Raw genomic sequence first — 24,843 nt, 5'->3', positions numbered from 1 at the left:
TATTTTTTTAAGTCTCCTGCTCACCAAGGCTGCACTTATTAAAAAAAAAAAAAAAACAGTAAAAGCAACAATATTGAGAAATATAACAATTAAAAATAACTATTTTAAATTTTAATATATTTTAAAATGTAATTTTAAATAATTCAGCATCATTACACTTACATTACTTCAGTGTCAAATGATCCTTCAGAAATAATTATAATATTTGCTGCTCAAGAAACATTTATTATTATTGCTGCTTCATATTTGTGTGGAAACCGTGATGCGTTTTTCAGAATTAATTTTATATATAGTAACCAATGTAATGTAATGTAATAATGTGGCAATGCTTCTGATGCTTTTGGGAGACGCAGCCCTATTTGAACAAGCACTGTGAGCCATGCGTCAGCAGCGAACGCTGTCTGTGATTGATTGGTTCTGTCTTTCAGCATTTGCGTGTGTTCCGATGAGCAGGAGAAATGGTTCTATCCAACACAATTATTCGCTAATATAGTCTATTTTTCCACTTAGAAGCTTTTTTTATGCACCGAATTTCTTGATAAGTAAATAAAATTAATGTTTAAAAAAATGCACTTTAGAATCGATATTTTTACGTGAGGATCGATACTTTCGATACTGATGTTGTATGTTATACTTAAGGATCGATCCGCCCATCCCTACCAATGAGCTCGCTGCTCAACATTCAAATATATGACTAGTGCTTGCCGTAGCAGTTGCAGCTTGCTTCAGAAACCCTCCACCTTCCCCAGCTCCACCTGTATAGATCTGCTATGAGGTGATTCATGTACGCTATATGGGGGTTATTTCATGTATGTTATATTTGCAGCAGCAATATTTCTTACATGCTCACAGCAGCATGTTGTGGATGTATTGGCAGTAGCAAGTCTCGGTACTTGCTCTGCCACAGCAGCAGCGTAGCAGATCTATTCTGCCAAGACCAAATACATTAACATTGTCAGCTTCGTAAAATTAAGTTTGAACCACTGATGCCACATGGACTATTTTATCAATGTCTTTGCTTCGTTTCTGGGCCTGGGAACATTTCAGTTGCATTGCTGCCTATGCAGAGTCAGAGAGCTCTCGGATTTCATCAAAATATCTTCATTTGAGTTCCGAAGATAAAATAAGCTCTTACGGGTTTGGAACGACATGAGGGTGTGTGATTAATGACAGTATTTAATTTTTTTGGTGAACTATCCCTTTAAATCCTTTGTATAGAAGGTAAAGCACAAGATGCTGGAACATTCTCAAATCATGCTGGACAACATGACGTTCAGGTTTTCTATCAAACTCCTTGATATACTTGATTTAACATGCTGTGAATTTTGCAAAACTAAAACCAAAAATCTGATATTCATTAAAAAGTTGAACTGTTATGCTGACAATATAATTTGTAGAAACTCTACTTTAGTTTACAGAAGCCAATACTACATAGTAATTATTTATATAAAGTATAGAGCATATATCTACTAAAATAATATACTTAATACATATGAAATTAATGCAATAAATATTTAATATACAATATAATAATGTATACATTTAATACATTATATATTCTATACAATTTATTTAATTTATTTATAATAATATAAATTTTTATATTAGAATGATTTCTGAAGAATTATTTGATACTAAAGACTGGAGTAATGACTGCTGAAAATTCAGATCTGCCATCACAAGAATACAAAACAGTTTACAAAAATACAAAATAGTTAAATAGTAATAATATTTCACAATATTACTGTTTTTACTGTATTTTTATCAAATGAATGCAGCCTTGGTTAGCATAAGATTTTCAAAAACATTAGTAAAAAAATTCCCAAACACCAATTTTTTACTAAAGAATTAAAAACGTAAGCATTTGAACTAGTGGACCCCACTGTATGTGTTAAAGAAATATTATAAGTTAATCAGAGCTAAAAGAATGTACTGGACAACATAACAGTCAGCTCTAAATGAACAATAATTCCTGACATGCATCTATCAGACAAAAAAGGGGTCTGGTACATCAGTCGTCACAGAATGACAGTGACACTGGTTAAGGACCAAATGCACTAAAGCATTGACAGATCCATGCTTTGATAAATCAATGATCCACACACAAATAACACCACTTACATCTTGAGTATGTTCAATCATTAACCACAACCATCATAAAAACATCACATGAGAAAAAACTTGACAAGCATTTTGATTCTCAAACGCTAAAAACAAAACTCCATAAAGAAAACTGAATCCAGAATCCTACCGCACCTCAACTTGTTTATCACAGTCCTCTTCCATTACAAAGCCTCAAACTATGTGCGCCTGTTAGCGACTAGCTGTGCTGCCTTTGTTTACTTTGTGTTTAAGGGCTCAGGTGATTTTGTAGTTGGTCTGGTTCTCCCAGATGAATCATTCCCATGTGACGCACTGCCAGCTGCCAGGACTGATGTCAGACCCTCACAGAAGCATATGCTACAGTTATTGATTGGTTTAATCATTCATCACAGCAAGACAGTGTGAATGATACCAGAGGAGCCAGGATGGATGGGTGTAAAATAACAGTGCAGGAAATAAAGTCTGGTCTGCTTTGCAACTTGTTCCAGTCAAGAACTGCTTACCTAGACATGCATATAAAACAGCCACTCACAATTCACTAGATTTTATGCAACGTTTAGGGGTAGTTAAATCTGAATCGGTTGATACTATAACCAAAGAAATAATCTGACCATGTGTAGAATTAAGGCTAATGTTGAAAACAAAACAAAATGCTGAATATCTTGCTAAATATTTGAGGGAAAAGCCGGGTTTCTAATAACAACATTACAAAAGTTATGGCGTCTAGATAAGTGTACTAGCCTTCTGTTTGAGTCCGTAGTTGACCTCCAGCTCCATCAGCAGAACACTTTTGCGTACGTTTAGGGTCTTCTGAAGCTCCTCAAAAGTTGTATGAATCACTTCTTCTATTGAACTCTTCTGATTGCTCAGTTGCTGTAGAATATCAGACAAAACCTCCAGCGCAGAGTCAATTTCTGGCAGTCTAAAAAAAAAAAAAAAAGGAGAAAGTTACATATTTGATCTATTTTTATGTTACTTTTCTATCATTTTTTGCACACTACCAGTCAAACATTTGGACAAATCTACTCTTTCTTTGTCATTTATATCACTACTATTTCCCACATAGTAGAATCATAGTAACGACATCAAAACTATAAAACAGGGGTGTCCAGTTTTGCATATATTTAAATAATTTAATGCGATTCATAATGTTTTGTACTTGACTTTTACTAATGGTTTTAATTTTTTGTTTTTCACTTTTGCATTTAGTTTTGTCTCACTTATTGTGTACTACACACTTAAGCACATTCTTTTGCTGCACTAAATTAGTGTTTATAATGTAGTTATGAAAATAGTTGACATGAAATTTAAAACAATGAAGAGTCAAATTTGAAATTCAACCTTTAATTCTATTATAAAATATTTATACCAGCCATTTTTAATGGCTATTATTATTATTTTATTATTAAAACCAGGGCCAGCATATTATCGCTATACGATTTATATTTGTACTGTGAATATAAATAAATCATGTAGATATTAATATGCTGGTCCTGGTTTTAATAATAAAATAATAATAATAATAATAGCCAAGATAGCAAGCAACCATTTACAACAATGAAAGTCAATGTTGATGTGTCAATGCTAACTGCATTGAATTAATATTACAAAGTGGTGTTGGTTTAATATCACTTCTGCACCCACAATTAATGAAATGAGTGAGATTTCAACAGAGAAATAATAAAGTAGATGCATCATTGTTCAAATTGTACCAGAGAAGTATGACATCATCAGGTGATTCAGCAAACAAGACTTCTGTATAGGATGCATCTGTTTTCTCTTTAATGAGGAAATATCAGTTTGACTACTGAGAAGTGCAGATGCAAAACAAAAATGGGTGTTTCTTAATCAGTAAGAATTGTATACTACAGTGGGTGATCAGAACAAATCAGGTAATGCAGTTGAAAAGGTCTATTATGTTTGAAAATGCCCCACAGATTGGGTAACACCCATTATAATTCCACAGAGATATATTTTCATGATGCTGTGGTCATAAACAGCAAATCAATGTTTATTCAATATCCTTGTCTCCACCCATGTGTGCTGTCAGTTTTCATCAAACTTTCGATGTCGATACTTTAAATATTGAAATGTCAACCTCAACCAAGGTGATGGTTTGGATAAATACTCGACATTGTATCAATGTCACCTTGCTATCTGGGATTATTTGGTGTTTAATGGTGCAATGACTAATTCACAGGAGTAAATTCCAGGAGTTAAGACCATTGCACACTGAGTCCGAATGTTTCGTTCAAACGTTGAAAAATAAAAATAAAAACTTTTGTCCGTCATAAAAGATTAGCATCTGGTTCGATTTTCTGCGTTTTTCGCAACCGTAGCAAGCATTTTGAGAGGTGTTTTGACAATTCAATCAATTAATCAAATCAATTAGTACGCATCGGACTCAGTGTGCAAGGTTTCTGCGCATGACGAATTTTTAGGATGATGAATATGAAAAAAAAAGCATACGAACATTTCGGAGTCAGTGTGCAAGGACCTTTACTGTGTATTCATTTGCTTTTCTCCATTCTGCATAATCAGGCCTATTTTTAATGAGAAATTTTGCTGCTTAAACATAAAACAACATAAATTTAAATTCTGTAGCAATGTGAGCGTATGTTACATGCCTGTTTTTGACGGCGTCCAGCTGCTCCTGTAGCGAGGCTTTGTGCTGTTCTAGAACATCCTTGAGCGGGACGGTGGCGTGTTCTGCATGTTCGGCACTAGTACACTCCTCACACATGGCTGTCTCACATGGTGGACAGTAGAACTCCATTAGCTGATGACAAGAAAGGGAGAGCTGAATATCATACTGAATATGAATGCCCTTATAAATTATATTATTATGTTCTCCCTTTGCAAAAACTTGCCTGGAGGAAAATACTTCTAACATACAGTAACATACAGTGAGGCGTCTGTACACTACAGATTTTTGAAAGTTTTTTTATGCTGTGCTGCTGTGTAATTCTTACATTTCCTCCATGATTGGGACAGGAGAGTGGTTGTCCAGTGGCCACTCCGTTGATAGCGTCAGTGCAGTCCTCACTGAGGTTAGTGTCTGGGCTCCTCTTTAGCACCTCCATCAGGTTGGTGATGAAGAAATTACTCTGAAGTGCCGCCACACCCTTCTCCGGCAGGATGGAGGTCTGACGGCACACGGGGCAAGACAGAGTCAGACTGTGGGCAGGAATGTAGTTCTGCAGACACCTGGAGAAACAGGAACAGGTTACTGAAAAAACAACTTCGGTGGCAGTGCCTGGCTATCACAACAAATACATATTAATTTGTGTACTACTGTAAGTGTTTGAGTGATAAATCAAACATTGGGCTGTCAAAAACAGACATTGTGACCAACTTTTCTTCTCTATTGTGACATACTGTATATCTGAGCAAAACGACTTATCAAGCAGGGGGGAAAAAAGCAGTGCAGGAATTGATCTTGTCCATCGGGAATTGACTGGATCATAGAAGTTTGGTGACACGGCAAACTAAATGGATGATTGTAACATGGGGCAAAATAAATATGCTAGGGCTATTCAAACAAAACAGCCTGACTGGGTAAAAAATATAAACAAACATAAAATACTTTTGGAAATATTTTAGATCTAATTTACAGCATTGTCATATCAAAGTAAAGGTTAATGTGGTTTATGTATATTACACTTATACTGTAAGTGTAATATACATAATAATAATAGATCTTACACTTACGCATACCTTGCATAGCATAAACAGGTTTATCATCTTTTAAAATAGAAACCGCTTACAATATCTTTCTTTATTGTCCATGTATTTGTTTCAGTACATCCTAGGACAAATTTTTACATTATTTCTTGTTTTGGTGTCTGCCTTCTTGTTTGTTTCTCTTTTATGGACAAGTCTGATTGCCATCAAGTGTCAGCAATAATGACTACTAATCACTCCCCTGTCATTATTGGCCAATGAGAGGAAGTGTAATGGGATAAATGCTGGGTGATAAGGTGAGCTGCAGCTTTGAAGTAATATATTGTTGTGCTTCCTCCTGCATTAACAAAATTGTCAGTTTTGAGCTTATGTAATGTTAATTTTGCATATTGTTATTGTTGTTGCATATAAGTTGTGCTCTTCATATTATAAAGCTATCTAATCAGTAAAATCACCTTTACAATAATGTAAAGGTTAATGTAATAATGTAATTTACACTCAGCTAACAAAACAAATATTTAATAATTGTAAATAATTTGAGCAATAAAAAAATTTAATTGAGCAATATAATGTAGGTCCAAAAATTACATACCTTTCACAGAAGGTGTGAAGACAGGGAAGGACCTTGGGATTGTTGTAGCGATCCAGACAGATGCTGCAAATCAGGAACTGTTTGTCGATCTGACGCACCACAGGACTTGGGAGGGTAGAAGCTTCAGTTGCCATCCTAACACTCTGTCAAAGACCTCCCACACTCCTTCAGCCCTGACCCTGTGGAGAGGATATTGGAGTTAATACAAATAGATGATAAAATAAAAATTAGATGGATGTTTTTCCTGGGAAGGCCCACAAGGTGTAGCTATTTCTTTTGTATGAAAATAAACTGCATTAATTCATACAAACAAGGTGCTAGAGGCAGCAGTAAATATCACATCACAACACTGGAATCCCAGTTCTCACAAAATCTTGAGTTTTTAACCATTACAAGGCCGATTAATAATTAAAGCGTGCTGTATTGACTTATGTCTGTGTTAAAGTGAGCAGCAAGTCCAAATGAATAATCTAAAAGGTAAAACATCAGCCATGACTCAGATGAACAGTAAGATGATAATAGAGTGCTATAGGGAGGGATGACATATTTTTGTAAGCCAAAAGCCTGAAAAGGGTTTTAGCACTTCTAGTTCCATCGCCTTGAAGTCAATGGGTTTTTGAATTCATCTTTGGTTAAATGCCTGAAATACGATCTGTGGTTAAAGGGGTCATATGATGCGATTTCAAGTTTTCCTTTCTCTTTGGAGTGTTACAAGCTGATTGTGCATAGATAAGATCCCTGAAGTTAAAATAATGTGTTTTTTGAACATTAAAGCACGTCAACATATTCTGTTACACCAAATACACAGAATAATGATCTTTAAAAAAGCATCATATGACCCCTTTAACACAAGCAAACAAGATATTTTCACAGTTTATTTTACAACATATCAGTAATACCTACTCTAATTAATTATTTTTTTTAAGATTTAGCTTTTCTTGAAAAAGCCGTTTGCTAACAAGTACTTAAATGGGACTATAGAGTTTGTTAGGGACATTAAACATTATCACACTAGTCTGCTTTTACAGCCTCATTGTGTTTAGAATTATGCTCTTGCAAACTATTGTATCTCCATCTTTTAGAGAATTTTTTATATACAAATTTAAAGAGTTGTCAGAAGCCTAATGGTGGTGATGTTGAAGTCATGAAACCATAGTTTGTTAATACCCTATATTTACCTACATTTAGCTTGTATTTTGGTTTCAGAATTCAAACAAGTTTTCTTTTGTGAAGGTTATCGTGATGAGCAAAATGTGTAAGAGTCAGTTTCATTGGTCACAGAGCTTATTTTCTGCAATAATCCAAAAGCCAATTAAAAACTCTTATTAAGAAATTGTATTATTATTAATATAGGCTATATACGTGTCTAAGCAAATTAAATTTGATAATACTTTAGAAATTAAATTCATTGTTTTACAATTTTATACTGTGAAGTATGAAAAATTAATAGAGCCTGTTCATTTTGAGGTTTGATTTACATTACATTAGATTTGATTTAGATGATAAATATTACATTTAACAGTGTTATTAAATGATTAGTGCATTTTCCACTTTTTTCACAGCTGTATTTTAAAGACACTTATATAATATTATATAATAAAATTATAAAAATATTTTTTTTATTTAAAAACAGAGTTTTTAAGAGCACACAATGTTTTCAGAACAGATACAGCCATTGCAGTACATTTTTAATTAGGCATTTAAAAGCTGTCTGTTTTAATGCACACATTGCACAAAGTCAAGCAGAAGAATGTTCCAGATGTCCTGAGTGCTGAGCAGAGCAGAATCATGCATCTGCGAGTCCATCCACTGACCACAAAGTGCTCAGTGAAAGTAGAACTCTAAATACAGGCTTCTGGACAATATCTATGTAACAGACTGGAAAAGACAGTCTGGTGTGGCATATGAAAGCTCATAAAGAGAAAATATACGGGCTTGTCTGCAATGGATGCTGTATAAGGTAATAATTTTAGAGTGAAACATAAATCTCTTACATATTTGGAAACCTATTCAAGTCTAACAAAGCAACACACTCTTATTGTGGATAGATCGTAAACACTGGAAAAAACAACTTTCCCATAAAAATTCTGTCAAATTAAAGGGATAGTTCACCTAAAATTGAAAACTCTGTCATCATTTATTCACCCTCAAGTTGATCCAAACCTAAATGAGTTTCTTTCTTCTGTTGAACACAAAAGATATTTGGGGCAAATATACAATGGAAGTCAACTATTTTCTTCAAAAATAGTACTTTGCACACCCGAATCTGTAGTATGTGCGTCGAGTAAACGTTCAAAATAAACCAAAACAATGTAACCAACATTCTTCAAAATATCTTCTTTTATGTTCAACAAAAAAAAGGAAATTCGTACAGGTTTGGAACAACACTTTACCTTATCAAGAACACAAATACAGTAATAAAAACAAGTTCTAAAATTTGATCTTTAATGACAAACAGACAGCTTGTCTCATCCAGTCCATTCTCAGTGGTGAGGAAAATTGAGACTTCATGCTATAAGATTAAAATGCTTCAGGTTACCACAATACCAGTATGGTTCCACTCAAACCCATTTGTTCTGTAATTGCTATCATTTCCTGTGGGGAGTAGATCAATCCTGTTTCTTTTCTTTGTGTTTTTTTCCTTTTATGTTGCTCTGCCTCCAGCACTGTCCTTTGAGCTAGATGATCTTGATCATAAGCTCTTCTTCTTATCAGTAACACTACTTTTTTAAGCATAGCTACTGTGTGAGCGTCTTGTCCTTGTAACCCATTTCAACTCAATTCCTAATTCCAATACTACATGTCAAAGTTGTGCAAAGTCATTGGTACTGAAGGGCACTGCTCTGTACCACGGGTTGTTACTATTTAACTAAAACTAAAAGCATTACAATTAAAATTGTTTTGGTAATTGAAACAAAGCTGAAATAAAATTAAATATAAATATTAGATGAAAACATTAAATATACACTTAACTGTACTAAAACTACAAAGGAAATAAACATTAATTAACAGCTATAGAAATATTTAATAAAAAATATAAAATCACATAAGTAAAAATTACTCAAACTTAAACAAAAAATGTTATTAAAAAAACGGACAGTACATAATATTATATAACAGTATTCTAAAACAGTTCTGTATTATGTAAATATACTGTGACATTCAAAAAACATTCTCCTCAGCTAAAACTAAACTGCAACTAGCTTATTCTGTACTTCTGTAAAATTCTGACATGAGACAGTGGAATGCACTTTAACGCATGAACACACATTTACACATCAACAATGCCTGTTTATTATTTATAAACCTGACATGCCCAGTTGCAATAAGGAAATAGAGAGGAAGTAGTACATCATTGATAACATCAGAAGAACTAATGATAAGTGTAAGTTGTGAGAGCATCTGTCAGACATTGTGATGTTCCTGACTGTGCTATTTACATATCATACAACTGTATATATTAAAACTGAAAATCAGCTGGAAAAAATGGCTAGGGAGACACCGGTTTTAGAGATGAAACAAGCAATTTATGAGAAAACATCCACAAACTGCCATCTGAGATTTGATTCAAAGAAAGTGCAGATTAGCTTGCAATGTAGGGCATGTCACAAATACTGTAGATCAGTAAGATGGAAAGAAGCAGGACACATCCACAGTGCTGAAGTGGATCCCTCAAGGGCATCATCCACCCCCTCATTCTGAGCTTCACCGAAACCATATCACCATAGCAACACTGAGAGACGGAAAGAGGCCGTGAACATCTGAACCAGAGCATAAGGGGGTGTTCACACAGGACAAGTTCTTAAATTAAAATCAGCTGCTAGACGGAATGCAACAGAAGTGAATTAACTCCCATATACTGCTGCTTATATGACAATGATAACATATTCTAATACAGGTGCATCTCAATAAATTAGAATGTCATGGAAAAGTTCATTTATTTCAATAATTCAACTCAAATTGTGAAACTTGTGTATTAAATAAATTCAATGCACACAGACTGAAGTAGTTTAAGTCTTTGGTTCTTTTAATTGTGATGGCCAAGCTTTGGCAATGAATGTTTGTGGCTTACCCTCCTTGTGAAGGGTGTCAATGATTGTCTTCTGGACAACTGTCAGATCAGCAGTCTCCCCCATGATTGTGTAGCCTAGTGAACCAAACTGAGAGACCATTTTGAAGGCTCAGGAAACCTTTGCAGGTGTTTTGAGTTGATTAGCTGATTGGCATGTCACCATATTCTAATTTGTTGAGATAGTGAATTGGTGGGGTTTTGTTAAATGTGAGTTAAAATCATCACAATTTAAAGAACCAAAGACTTAAACTACTTCAGTCTGTGTGCATTGAATTTATTTAATACACAAGTTTCACAATTTGAGTTGAATTACTGAAATAAATGAACTTTTCCACGACATTCTAATTTATTGAGATGCACCTGTATGTGTCACAGATCGGCCAGACTCTGTCACCTCCCAATCATCACAACGATCCCTCTCACCTGAGTTCTGAGCACCTGCACCTGTCACTAATCAAGCACCTCATCAACCAGCCTGCATAAAAGCACACACCTCAGACACCCTCATGGTCCGGTCTCGTATACACGTAGAGGACTCAATGACTTTGCTACTGCTTCCATTTGAATTCTTCCTGCATTACTTACCTCCTGTGGTCCTCCTAGTGTCTCCTCATCTCCAAGTGTCTTCTGTTCCTCCTAGTTCCCGGATCGCTGAGGTGTGTGCTCCTCCTGCCTGCATTCCAGCTCCTGTACAGCCAAAGACCCGGATTACCCCGCTCATCATATCCTTCGACCTATTCCCTCACCATCACATCCTCGGAACCCTACCCCAGTACTCTCTGTGACCCAATAAACCTGTTTGATGGAGACGGCGATGGACGATGCCCCCCTCAACCATCTGCTCTGGCTTGGGCCAACTCCCATCGCCCCTTGGACCTCCCAGACACCACTGGCCTGTGTTGGAGAGAAGGCGGTGTCTGGGGAGTGTCCAGTCCCGAGCCAGAACCAGTCCACCGCCGTCCGCGGCTTCCCCAAGTCAGCCGGCAGTTAGTGTGGCAAGCCGAGAGGACGTTAGTGTGGCAAGCCGAGAGGACGTTAGTGTGGCAAGCCGAGAGGATGTTAGTGTGGCAAGCCCCAAGGATGAATATCGCTCCAGTGCCGGCTCCAGCCCCAGCCCCAGCCCCAGAGCTCGCTCCAGTGTCGGCTCCAGCCCCAGAGCTCACTCCAGTCCCAGCTCCTCGAAGGCGCTTTGCTGTGCCTGCTCCTCCAGAGCGCCCTCCAGTGCCAGCACCACGGAAGTGCTACCCTGATCCCCAGTTCAGCCCAGGAAGGGCTCCTGATCCCCAGTCCAGCCCAGGGAGGGCTCCTGTCCCCGAGTCCAGCCCAGGGAGGGCTCCTGTCCCCCGGTTAAGCCCAGGGAGGGCTCCAGGCCCCGAGTACAGCCCCGTAGATTTCCCCAAGAAACTTTTGGGGGGGGAGCATATCCCCATAGCTGAGCCAGCCAAGGCCACAGAGGATCCATCATGGCCTCACGGGTCCCCGGCTCCGCCCTGGCCTCACGAGTTCCCTGCTCCAGGATCCGCCATGGCCGCCCGAGCTCCAGGCTCCACCATGGCAGCCCGAGCTCCAGGCTCCACCATGGCAGCCCGAGCTCCAGGCTCCACCATGGCAGCCCGAGCTCCAGGCTCCACCATGGCAGCCCGAGCTCCAGGATCCGCCATGGCAGCCCGAAGCCCCTGATCCGCCCTGGAGGCCTCCCGGGTCTCCACCCTGTACCAGCCTCCAGGGCGCCCACCCCCCCTCCCCGGTGGAATTGTTACGGCGCGGGATGCGCCTTTCGGGAGGGGGGGAGTACTGTCACAGATCGGCCAGACTCAGTCACCTCCCAATCATCACAACGATCCCTCTCACCTGAGTTCTGAGCACCTGCACCTGTCACTAATCAAGCACCTCATCAACCAGCCTGCATAAAAGCACACCTCAGCCACCCTCATGGTCCGGTCTCGTATACACGTAGAGGACTCAATGACTTTGCTACTGCTTCCATTTGAATACTTCCTGCATTACTTACCCCCTGTGTTCCTCCTAGTGTCTCCTCGTCTCCAAGTGTCTCCTGTTCCTCCTAGTTCCCGGATCGCTGAGGTGTGTGCTCCTCCTGCCTGCATTCCAGCTCCTGTACAGCCAAAGACCCGGATTACCCCGCTCATCATATCCTTCGAACTATTCCCTCACCATCACATCCTCTGAACCCTACCCCAGTAGTCTCTGTGACCCAATAAACCTGTTTGATTTATAATAACCTGTTGCGTCAGACCTCTTCCATTACAGTAGGCTTGTATACTGTGTGTATATATGGTTATCCTGCTCCCAGATTGATCTGATTTGTCTTGTTTTAGAATTGACACCGATTTGATGCCCTTTTCAATTATTTTTTTTATTTGACATGGTGTCAAATGGCAGAGCTCAAGGTGGAAGATGCTGAAAAAACAATGAGACATGGGGCATTTGGCAAAAATGTCTATATTTCGCATTCATATACCAACAATAAAAAAATAGCACAGATGGAAAAAATCTGAAAAATTAAGAACTGAGATAAGGCTGAAAGGAAAGAAATACAAGGCTGTGAGTTCGAGAGGGAACGCATGTGAGATTTTGAAGAAATGTGAGATATTAGCAAATAAAAAAAATGTATTGCTTGTGTTGCTAAATTATTTTTAAGAAAAAAGTGTTATACAAAACTTACTAGATACAGTATATCTGTCCCTATGCTAAACACAGAAAAATAGCAAATTAATTCATGGGTGTACAATTTCTTGATTGTTGAAATCAAAATATTAAGACATTTACACAAATGACTGATGTTACATCATTTTTAAATATGTAACTTAACTACTTTACATTTTTAGCAATGTAAAGAGATAGGTTTATGTATTGACAGCAGTTGAATGTTATTTTTGATAAATAAATATAAATAAGTAAATAAATCGCACACACATATAATTATTTCGTACTAAATTGACATCAGGAGTTCCCTTTCAAGGCAACAATGGTGTGGACCCTTAACTCTATATATGTATTCCACCACCCCTAACTCCCACCAAAAATGATATTTCTGTCTTTACCATTATAGTGGTTTCCAGTCATTTACCATTGTAGATAGCCTATATATGTGAACCTGGACCACAAAACCAGTCATAAGGGTCAATTTCTTTTAAACTTACGTTTATACATCACCTGAAAGCTGAATAAATAAGCTTTCCATCGATGTAAGGTTTGTTATGATAGGACAATATTTGGCTGAGATACAACTATTTGAAAATCTGGAATCTGAGGGAGATAAAAAAAAAATTTTTTTTAATTAAATATTGAGAAAATCGCCTTTAAATTTGTGCAAATTATGTCTTTAGAAATGCATATCACTAATCAAAAATTATGTTTTGATATATTTACAGTAGGGAAATGAAATGTACAAAATATCTTCATGGAACATCTTTACTTAATATCCTAATGATTTTTGGCATAAAAGAAAAATGCATAATTTTGACCCATACAATGTATTGTTGGCTATTGCTACAAATAAACCTGTGTGACTTAAGACTGGTTTTGTGGTCCAGGGTCACATATTCCAAATAGTCAGACTCTAAAACAAACAAATTTCCTAGACTCCTAAAAGCCCCTGTCATTTTCCGCATGCCATCCCGGCTTGGTTCTGTTACATAATATTTATATAAGCAAGCCTGGCGCACAATTTCTCTGTCACACGATGAAGACATCTGATTGTACTATTCGACTGATGAACAACAGTAATTTACCCCTAAATACCACAAAAAATCTAACATTACACACCAGACTAACAGCTCCAGAATTCATAATATAATGCAGTTATTCTTTGTCAACCATAAAGTTGTATCAAGAACTATATATATCATCCATCGATATATGTGAATTTTTTCCCCACAAATGAGCAAAAATAAAGCATTACTGTATCCATCATAAGTTTGTCAAAACATTAAGTATTATCCACAATGACAAAATGTTACCAGCAGCATTGTGAGAGAATCAATGGAGCATCCGCAGTGCATATCAGAAAGAGTTCCACTGAAACCTACCATCAAGCTGTTGTTCTCAAGGCACCATCCCACATTTTGATACCCAGCAATGCTGCATTTCTGTCTGCACTGAGCAGGAAAGATATCTGAGCACCGCTAAGCCAGCAAAAAGATGACAGCTCATTTCAAACTAGCACACAAACTCTCGCTCTTTCTGGATCTTTAATCAGGCCACACCTTTCTTTCGTTCACTCTCGACGTCATTCATAAATTCACCATGTAAACATTCACTTTTCCTCCCTCCCTTTTTCCTCTCACCAACTCTCTCTCTCTCTAAATGCTAACTCACTGCAGTACACTTTGCAAAGCATTGTGGGATTGTGATGTAATTCTGAGTCTTAGAAGAAGAGATGAAGGCGCAGATGCCGGGACCAGTTCTCAGCCAATAGGGCATTAGGAGATTAAACTGAACAATGATGTCTGAGAGAGAGAGAGAGGGGGAACATGAGAAAGCGCAAGCCAATGAGATACAGCTGCTTTTGTCAGCATGCATTATTAGTGCTGACTCACTGTAAGGTAGTCAGAATTGTGAGAGGGATGCTGTGGGGCTGAACACACACACACACACACACACATGCACAATCTAAACTACTACTACTAAAAAAAAAAAACTTTAAAGCATAAAAGCCTTAGAAACATGAATTTGGTAAATAATTGAGAAATGTGCTCATGACCAATTTGTAGGGATGTAAAATGAAAAAAATAATTAAACACCCTCATGTCAGTCCAAACATATATACATCATCTTCTTGAGTGGAAGACAAAAATATATATTTAGCAGAATGTCCAAGCTGTTCTTTTCATACATTGAAACAGATGGGGACCAGTATCAGTGGTAAACTTTTATTTTCATTGTATGGAAAAGAATAGCTTTGTCTCACACAAACACACACACACACACACACACACACAATAAATAAAATAAAATAAAAAAACAGATGTATCAAAGTGTCAAGCAAAAAGAATCTATGTGCACTTATCAAGGAGCATACATAGAGCTCATCAAATATGGTAAACACGGAAACATTGGTCTTGAGCATCAATCGAGCATGAGCTTCCGACTGCCATATTTCATATTTATATGTGAATAAAACCCTATATTAAAACCATTCATCATATAAATGATGTCTTTTTAGAAGAATTGGTTTAAACCACTTGATTCATATGAATTCTGTTTGTAATGCCTTTATGAACTTTTTGCAGCATCAAAGTTTTGGTTGCACACTGTTAGAAATTTTGTTCTTCTTCTGAAAGTGCATGGACTTTCAATTGAGATACAGAAATAGTTTTTTTGAAGATGAATAAACGTGTTATGGGTTTTGGAATGACATTAGGGTGAGTAGATGATGACAAATTATATTTTTTGTTAAATACACTTTAACTTAAAATAATTATTGAAATTGTAACACTACTGTAATGTTTATTATTATTTATTAGCTCTAAAAAGGGGAATATTTATGATGAATTATAACTGGTTATGATTCATAATAAATATTCAGATTATATCTTCGAATTAACGAAAATTTGCAATCGTTGTTACCCAATGTGTACAATAAAGCAATCAGGTATATTGAAATAGAACAAAAGCATAAATGGAGAGACATAAATTCATATACTGTTCATATCTGCAAGTAGCATAGTTTGAATTTTCCAGTCACTCAAAAAATATATTTAAAAACTATAATACCAACACCATTTCTGATATTTCAAGTCTATTCTGTATTTACAAGCATTGAGTGCTTGCATAACTGATAGACACATTAACAAAAAACATAAACCTTCATAATCAAAGCAAAAGCAATCATGCAATCACACATCAATATAAGACAGCACTATATTACACATTATAATGTGTATTGCTCTAAACAGAACTTTCATGGTTGGGTTTACTCACTCTCATTTCTACAGAGAAATCCTAATAGTTTTCTTCAGCATACAGCTAGCAAAGCACTACTGCCAAACATTCAGCTCAGCTCTGCTATGATGTTGTTCTCAACAGTCCAGCCCATCACAGGGCTTTCCAGACACTGAGCTCAGCTGTTTTGTTTATGACCTGCCTTGGCAATTGACCACATTAGCTTCACACAGCTGTACTGAACAGTGACCATGGTGATGACCAAGACCCTGACCACATCAGTCCAAACAACACAAACATTTTAGCTTAATGTAGGGTAGAGTTTTGAGTAAAACTCATACTCATGCATGTATGAAATCAGGTGTTCCATTGTTAAAAAGCTTTACTGCAAGTATTTAGGCTAAATGTATGTTTGTTTCAAACATATGTGACCCGTGCTGGCAGTCGGAATGCACACGGTCTAATTTTGAGCTATACAGGCAAAAGTGAAAAATGTCAGGTTTGGTTGAATTTGAGGTTTTCACAAAAATGAGTTAATTAAGCCCTCTTCTAGCGATCCCAATGCTCCAAATAGTAATTAAACATCTAAAATGTTTGTTATTTGTACGTTTTCTGAGAGGAGTACCTTTTTCTCTGCTCACTTCTGGACGACTGCTACTGCTTCTCACCACAAGTTGTAGGTCTATTGTTGCAAAGCGCTGCATTCCAGCTTTGTGAATAATCATATCTAAGTGAAATATGATTTTCAAACCCATGCTGATGAAAAAAAAAAAAGATCACGCTGACTGACATTTGCAAAGTGCGTGCATACGACGCGCCTCTCTGTCATGTCTTACATGAACGTTTTAGTTAATGGTAATCTGATGTGTAACATTATATTTGATCCATGCATTACAGTAGGTCTTAATATAGATCTGTCTCAATGTTAATCAATCATTAACAGAAAAGAAGGAATCACTCGCTGCTCTTGATTAAACTACTGTTTATTTACATTTTGTTCTTATTTTTAATAACAAAGATAAAATAAAAATAGCTATATTGTGATTAATATAGTAATTATTATTAAGAAAAGAAGTGGAGGAAAATATGCAACGTTGCTTGGTGATTTTGCTTTGGAATTTTCAGAAAACTTTAACTCGATTTTTCTCAAAATCAACTCTGCTGACTATCACCTTCAAATGGCTGTAGCTCAGTCATTTGTCCAACAAGTTGTCAAGTTTGCCTTCTGTGGCAAAACGAAGAAATACGGAGACGAGTTAATCCATAATCCAAAAGGGGTAACACAAGGCAGGGAACACAAGGCAGGCAGAGACACACAAGAACCACAACATCGACGTTAATACCAGATGCTAGATAAAGGAAAACACAGGGCTTAAATACTCAAACTAAACAAGATAATTAACAAACACAGGTGGATACTAATGAGGAGCAAAACACACACCAAACACGGAACAGAGTCTGATATTACTCCCCCCTCCCGGAAGGCGTGTCCTTGCACCTCACAACATCCAACGTTTTGTGTGTGTTTTGCTCCTTATGTGTTTCCTTATGCCCATATTTGGTTATGTTCCTGTCCTCATCGATACCCGTTCGGGGGTGCCATGGCGGAGCAGGCAGTCCAGGAGGCCATGGCGGATCAGACAGTCCACGAGGCCATGGTGGAGTAGGGAACTCAGGAGGCCATGGCGGATCAGACAGTCCAGGAGGCTATGGCGGAGCAGCCTCTGAGGCTGTGGCACCAGCTCCCGCCCCGGCCTCTATGGCTAGAGCCCTATAACCCCTCCCCCAAGATTACGTGCTCGGAGGCCCTCTGTGGGTCAGACATAGGGACCGCGACCCTCTCTGGGCCTAATTCAGAGCCTTCTTGGGCTAAATTCAGGAACAGTAGTCCTCCATGGGCTAATCTCAGGAACAGGAGCCCTCCTTGGGCTAGTCTTGGAATCTGAGGCCCTCTCTGGGCATGACGTGAGTACAACAGCCCTCCTTGGGCTGGACGTGGAGTCACGGGCCCTCTCAGGGTTAGGCTCAGGAACCGCTTTCCTAGAAGCAACAGGAGAAGCAAGCGGCTTGGGAATGGCCTGCGTGGCCATGACAAGAGAAGCCGCCTGCCCTAGACGAGCCTCCATGAACAAGACAAGACCGACTGGAACTGTTCCTATGGACACGACAAGACTTTCAAACATGGCTCCAGGGGACATGACTTGACTCTGGTCAGGGGCTAGAGCTGATACTGGAGCGAACTCTGGGGCTGGAGCTGACACTGGAGCAAGCTCTGGGGGGCGCTCTCGGGTGAGGAAGAGGGCCGTGAGCCATCCATTTCTCCTCATCCTCCTCTTCTGGTTACGGGTGAACAGGGCGGCCGGCAGGCTTGCGTAAGCCGCGGCCGGCGGGCTTGACTGATGAATGGCCTGCAGACTTGACTGAGGATCGGCTGGCAGACTTGACTGATGAGCGGCCGGCGGACTCGCAGTACTCGCGGTGATCCCGCAGAATTCCCACTCTTACTCCATGAAGGGGAGATCTCAGTGGGCTAAGGCAGAAAAATGAGCGGCGACTTCCATGCCGTGGGGAAAAAAACAAGAAAACAAAAGACTTTCAAATCCGAAAAAACAAAATGAGGAGAAGGGGCGCTGCTTACTGTATAGGTCTGGTATTCTGTCACGGTTGACTTCTGTGGCAAAACGAAGAACACGGAGATGAGGATAAACTCAAAATAAACAGTTTTTAATCCATAATCCAAAAGGGGTAATACAAGGCAGGGAGCACAAGGCAGGCAGAGACACACAAGAACCACAACATCGACGTTAATACTAGGTTAGATACAGAAAAACACAGGGCTTAAATACTCAAACTAAACAAGATAATTAACAAATACAGGTGGATACTAATGAACTAATAATGAAACAATGAGGACAGGAACAGGAACATAACCAAATATGGGCATAAGGAAACACAAGAGGAGCAAAACACACACAAAACACGGAACAGAGTCTGACATAAGTCATATATCATTTTGAAGGTATTTTAACGGAGAATGTGAAAATAAAAAGAAATTTGCTCAATCCGAATATCCAACTCATTTTGCCAGCACGGGTCACAGATGGCTCTTATTGATCTTATTTACCATACATCCACCAGGTCAAGGAGGAAAATATGTTATAAACTAAAACTATCAACTGAAAGTTCTCTTTTAATTTCAATGTAGATTTACTTTTTTAAAAGTGCAAAAAGTGCTGTTTTTAAAAAAATATTTAAGCATGCTGACAAAAATATAACCTAAATAATAACTAATAATAACTTTAATGGGGACTTTAATGGCTAATCAATAATTAGAATACATAAATACTAGTTTCAGCCTCAGATGTCTTGCCCATGGACCGGTGGCTGTTATTGTTGGGACATTTCCACGCCCATAAAACAAAACGTGATTGGTTGCTTTACCTGTCAGTCATATGGCCTCTTGGGCGGGCCTAGACCATTCAAAGTGGCCAAGGTTCCCAGACCTTCTCATCTAAACTACATGTTCAAAACCAATTAATTAATTTTGCAGTCTAACCAATACAGTTTTACTATATACTGTATGAACAGTAGAAAGTGTTTTGTGAGCATTTGCAGTTTGTCAGCATACAGCAGGATAGACTGCATGGGAGAGAAACCAATCAATGACTTTATGTAGAGGCTCATCAGAGAGGTCAAAGAGGCGGGTCTGGAGCCTCTGAAAGAAGTGGGGTGGAAGAGGGCAGCGACTGTTGTATCAGTCAGGAAAAAGGTCAACTCTCAGTTTAGTTGTGCTATAAGAATATGTTATAAAATGAAACATGTGACAGTAAGAATTAACAATATACACTTTTTTTGAGTTAGTACAACAGTACATCTTGTAAAAAAGTGAAAACAGTGAGACACTGTACACGTCCTACATTAAATGGGATGTTAAATGTATATTACATTTAAGATCTGACACTCTGCTACTCCATCCCTCTAGAAATCACAGTATACCTGTCACGGCATGCCAGGAGGAAACAGGGTAAGTTCCATGTGCAGTTTATTAGAAGTAAAACAGGACAAAACAGAACAAAACGTTGCAAAATGTAATCCAAAAACCTGACACCGACAACACCAACCAAGAAGACAATATAATCCAGACGCCATGACAGACAGAGTGAGCATGGTATATATAGCTGGGATAATGAGTAAATGATAACAGGTGCTACTGATCAGAACAGAATTAATAAGCAGGGGACTATGGGAAATGGAGTTTAACACATACAACATAGAACAGACAGAGCGCCCTCAAGTGGCCAGTCCAGGGCACCACAACCAAAACTGTGACAATACCACACTAGAGGGGGAGGGAGTTTAATGCCAGATTTCTGTAACCAGGCAACAACAGCACTTCCTGCACAGCAAAATCACCATAATTAGCATGAAATATTATCGACAAGTGACTGATGTTGTGCCTTTGTGTGTCAGAGCCTGAAAAATGACATAAAAAAATTTAAAAATAAATCACTTTTCAAGTGCAGGAGAAATACTCGGATGCTTTTAGTTTCTTGCTTCTCCATTTATTGAGTGATTCACTATAATGCACCTTAAATATAAAACTCCAACAGTAAAGTGCTTTAAGCCTACTATTAAGAAATGTGTGCATATGTACCAAACGATTTAAATGTACCTGTTCACTAACAAATCACTGAACTGAACAGAGCTGCGTTTCCCAAAAGCATTATAAGTAGATTCTAGACATTAGCAATGCACCAACATTTTGGCAATCAAAAATTTTCAACTAAAACAGCAATTTCTGGTTTAGGCCAAAATAGTTTGTGGGACTCTAGAAAAAAAGCATTTTGCTAAATATATGCACATATTCCTTATATTTTTACTTAACCTGCTATTTAATGTATGTTTTGATAAATCTGTCATGAAAACAAGTTTACATGTTACATGTTTATACTGTATAACAACAAATTGGAGTAGTAACATAAATCTATTATTAAAAGGTTGATATAAAAACTGCCTTATGAACAATGTTTGTACAAATCATTGTGTTTTGAGCGTTGATTATTACATAAATTTGATTAATTGACTGAATATAAAAAAAAACTTTCTTTTTGATTAAATAAATACTTTAACTTTGGTTTCTGTGTTTCGGTTAAAAATCATTTCTGTGAATCACTAGTAACTGCAATTAATAAGTCTGAAGCTTTTATGAGCTCTTAAATAATTGAACGGGTATGTAATATTTGTCACACAGCAGGAGTATTTGCAACTGCAGATTAATGCAATGAAAATTTAGATATAAAAAACATTTAATACACAATAAATACACGTGCACACACAAACAAGTAAAAGTACAGTTAACGGAAAAGGTTAAAGGAAATGCGCATAGATAGTACACAGACATGTGACCTTTGCCATACATTCACAGCCCATCACAATCCATGTCACACAGGGTTGACTCTTTACATGGCCCCTCCTCCACCACTTTCATCAGCACTAATCATCTCATCAGGGCTTTAACCCAGACTCACACACACACACACACTGCCAGGGCACATGTGACATCCAACACTAGACACAGGGAGAAACCACTAAACAATAGTAAAACATAAATTCTGCTCATTCATCCTGCCATTACTTTACAAGAGGAATGGCAACTTTGCTTATTCAATTCAAGTTAGCCAAATTCATATTTTTAAGAACCAGAAAAAATGTGTGACTATATAGCAGAGAAGCATCAGCTTCACAACAGAATAATAATGCAAATCAAATCCTTTTATCCACAGATTTTGAGACTATGATTTCAGCATGAGGACAGAGGGTAGACACAGATGCACTGCATATCTGTCAATTTCACCATATGCCAATTCAATATTGATTTATGCCGTACTCAGCCATTAAGTATAAGTAACTGTACAAGATTTGTTACCAATATAATACTGATAGACAGTTCAGGAATGGACAACAATTGTAATAGTGTATGGAGAATACAACCTTGTTTAGGTACAGCCAATCAAAGAGCCTATGTGATCAAATGTAAGTAGTTCAGTTCCTCCAATTAATTATCAGTAAACTAAATGAAACCAATATTTGTGTACAGCCACAGTTCTTTGGGCAAATATCCTGTTTTAACTAATGGACATAATGTGACCTCAGCAACAACCTGCATGCCTCAAATTGAATTAAAACAGATTGGTAAGTCTATTTTGTTCAAAAATACTCTACATACTAAAAATAATTATAGTGAAACCATGAATCATGGTTATCGCTCAAGTGTCAATTTAAATCATGATACTTGGGAGAACAGAACTTTTTCTTAAAAAAGTTCTCAGAGATTAAACTGTGCAGGAACATCATTTGTTTTTGCATATGTGACAGTTTGTAGCAGATTTATAATAACTTAAATATCATTATTTTCCAACACAAAACATTAAGTCTACTTTTATGGTCCTTTTTGGGACCTAGTATTTTAAATCACCAACCACTTCAGTGGTTTGGAAAAGAACAGAGAGGATATTTTATCAAATTTCTCCCTTCACGTTTAATCAAAAATAAATAAATAAATAATAATCACACAGGTTGTGCACAGCATAGAAGGTGCATAAAATAAATTATGATAAAAAAAGTGGGTTAATGATTCTGTTCAGTGTTAAAATTATAGAAAACATTCTGTCTTTAGTGCCACTAAAAATATCATGAGCCACTGCCTTCCTGTATGCAAACCAGGACACTGGGCCAATCAGCTTCCTGAGAAGGCATATCTGCTTGAGTGTGTGCTCTACGGCCCAAGAAGTTAAACTGATCTTGTTTACAATCTGCATTTCCTTTCACAGAGTCATTTTGCTTAAGACAAGCAGTCCTACACAATGCTTATCTAAAATTGTGTGTCAATTCAGACAAACTGCTGACTTGAAAGTACCGCAGCGTTAAAAAAGCTGTTATTACAACTGTGTGTGTGTGTGTGTGGCAGCATCTTCAACTGATTATATACATTACAGAGATCATTAAAGTTGCAACCTCTGAGTGAATTACAATAGGCGAGCAAGGATCACCACCAAGGTCTTGTCTAACTGTCGAAAAGTAGCAAACAACTCACAGACACAGACACACACACACACACACACACACACACACACGTTATCTTATATCAGAGTGGCATATTTTCCTTGAATAGGCGTCAGTGCACAGTCTGCAACTCTTGATAAACACTTTCCAGACATGCAGGAAGGGAGCAGAGCTGTCACGTTACAATGAATTACCACAAAAGAAAATGGCTCGTGTATAGCAATGTTGATGTATTCTGAAAACGGTAGATCATATGATTCCTTATGTAAATACTATTTACATTAGGAATGATATGGTCTAACATTTTCAGAATGCATTTACTACTATACTAAATAGTGATAAATGGAAATTGTGATTTCTGAAAATGTTGTAGGCTACAGCTAAATTCATGTGACATGAAGCACCTGAACACACTAGATGAGCTTCAGTAAAATATTTGGTTTTAATAACAAAGTCCCTGAAAATTATTTAAAATATTAAAACTGTAGTTGTGCACTAGGCCAACTAAAAGTACCATCAAGTAATTTATCATGTAGTCTATGTATATATATTATCATGACAGACAGACAGATAGATTTTAGTACATATCACCACAAATTTACAACCTGTACGAACCACCTGTACAAATAATTTATCGTTATGCGTTTTATATTTTAAAAAATCTATGAAAAAATTCTGCTGTGCCATACAAAGTTGAAGAAGCCTGTTGCATTATGAAAATATTGTCAAAAACTCACAGCCACAGTGAGGAGCATGCTCCTGTCATCGCAGAGAGCTGATTACAGCAACACAACGTAAGGAAAATGTATCTTTCTCTGCGCCTTCTGTTTTCTCTCTATTGCTGAAAATACTTACGCGATCTCCATGTCTGCACTCCTGCTCAAGACGTTTAATTCCACCAAATAAAACCGTCAGATTGTCTCTATTTGTCCACTCATTTTTCTCTTGATGAAACGTGAGTCACGGATAACAAAACTAACGGTGCCGTCACTGCTGTCAAAAGCCAAAGGGAGGAGCCGTAGAAAGTGGCCAATCAGAACGCTTGAATGACTGTAAGGGCGTGGTTACCTTGACTAGCAGCGGTTTGTGGCCAATCGCAAGGGTGTATTTTAAATGAGGGCGGGGGAAGTGAACTGGTTTGTGAGGTGTGGGTTAAACTCACTGACCACGCAGCAGTGATGAGAGGATTTGAGAGTTACTGTAGTTCAGGTTGAGTACAGTATGTGTATGCACGTGTATTCCTACTTAATCATATTTATTTAGGGTACAAATTTGTACCCAGAAGTAAGCAAAGTCTGGCAAAACTGATTAAGTTTTTTTTTTACTCATTATTTTACCGAGCAACAAAACCAAAAATTACGGATTATACATTATAACAAAATATCAGTGCAGGTATAAATCTTCCTGTTGAACAAAGACAAGTGGG

At 37.7% G+C, this 24,843-nt stretch overlaps 1 protein-coding gene across 5 annotated transcripts in view; it reads right to left on the bottom strand.

The window, feature by feature from the left end:
• The window catches only part of trim2a (tripartite motif containing 2a), a 32,922-nt gene extending 8,554 nt beyond the window's left edge, over positions 1 to 24,368 (bottom strand). Inside the window, exons 1-5 of one of the 5 annotated variants that reach the window (XM_016292568.1) lie at positions 24,273 to 24,368; positions 6,380 to 6,558; positions 5,076 to 5,310; positions 4,731 to 4,882; positions 2,845 to 3,025 (exon numbers count right to left, since the gene is read on the bottom strand). In XM_016292568.1, coding sequence (XP_016148054.1) covers positions 2,845 to 3,025; positions 4,731 to 4,882; positions 5,076 to 5,310; positions 6,380 to 6,513 — 702 coding nt within the window. In that variant the 5' untranslated portion in view covers positions 6,514 to 6,558; positions 24,273 to 24,368. Of the gene's footprint in view, positions 1 to 2,844; positions 3,026 to 4,730; positions 4,883 to 5,075; positions 5,311 to 5,481; positions 5,568 to 5,870; positions 5,937 to 6,379; positions 6,559 to 14,500; positions 14,757 to 16,394; positions 16,470 to 24,272 lie in introns of those variants that run through there. The other 4 variants (XM_016292569.1, XM_016292567.1, XM_016292570.1 and 1 more) reach the window with 4 other exon arrangements.
• Positions 24,369 to 24,843: the final 475 nt, after the last annotated feature.

Source organism: Sinocyclocheilus grahami, unplaced genomic scaffold (assembly GCF_001515645.1).
Source record: "Sinocyclocheilus grahami isolate Dianchi unplaced genomic scaffold, SAMN03320097.WGS_v1.1 scaffold288.1, whole genome shotgun sequence".
Lineage (NCBI taxonomy): Eukaryota > Metazoa > Chordata > Actinopteri > Cypriniformes > Cyprinidae > Sinocyclocheilus > Sinocyclocheilus grahami.
This window is presented reverse-complemented; position numbering and strand designations above follow the sequence as displayed.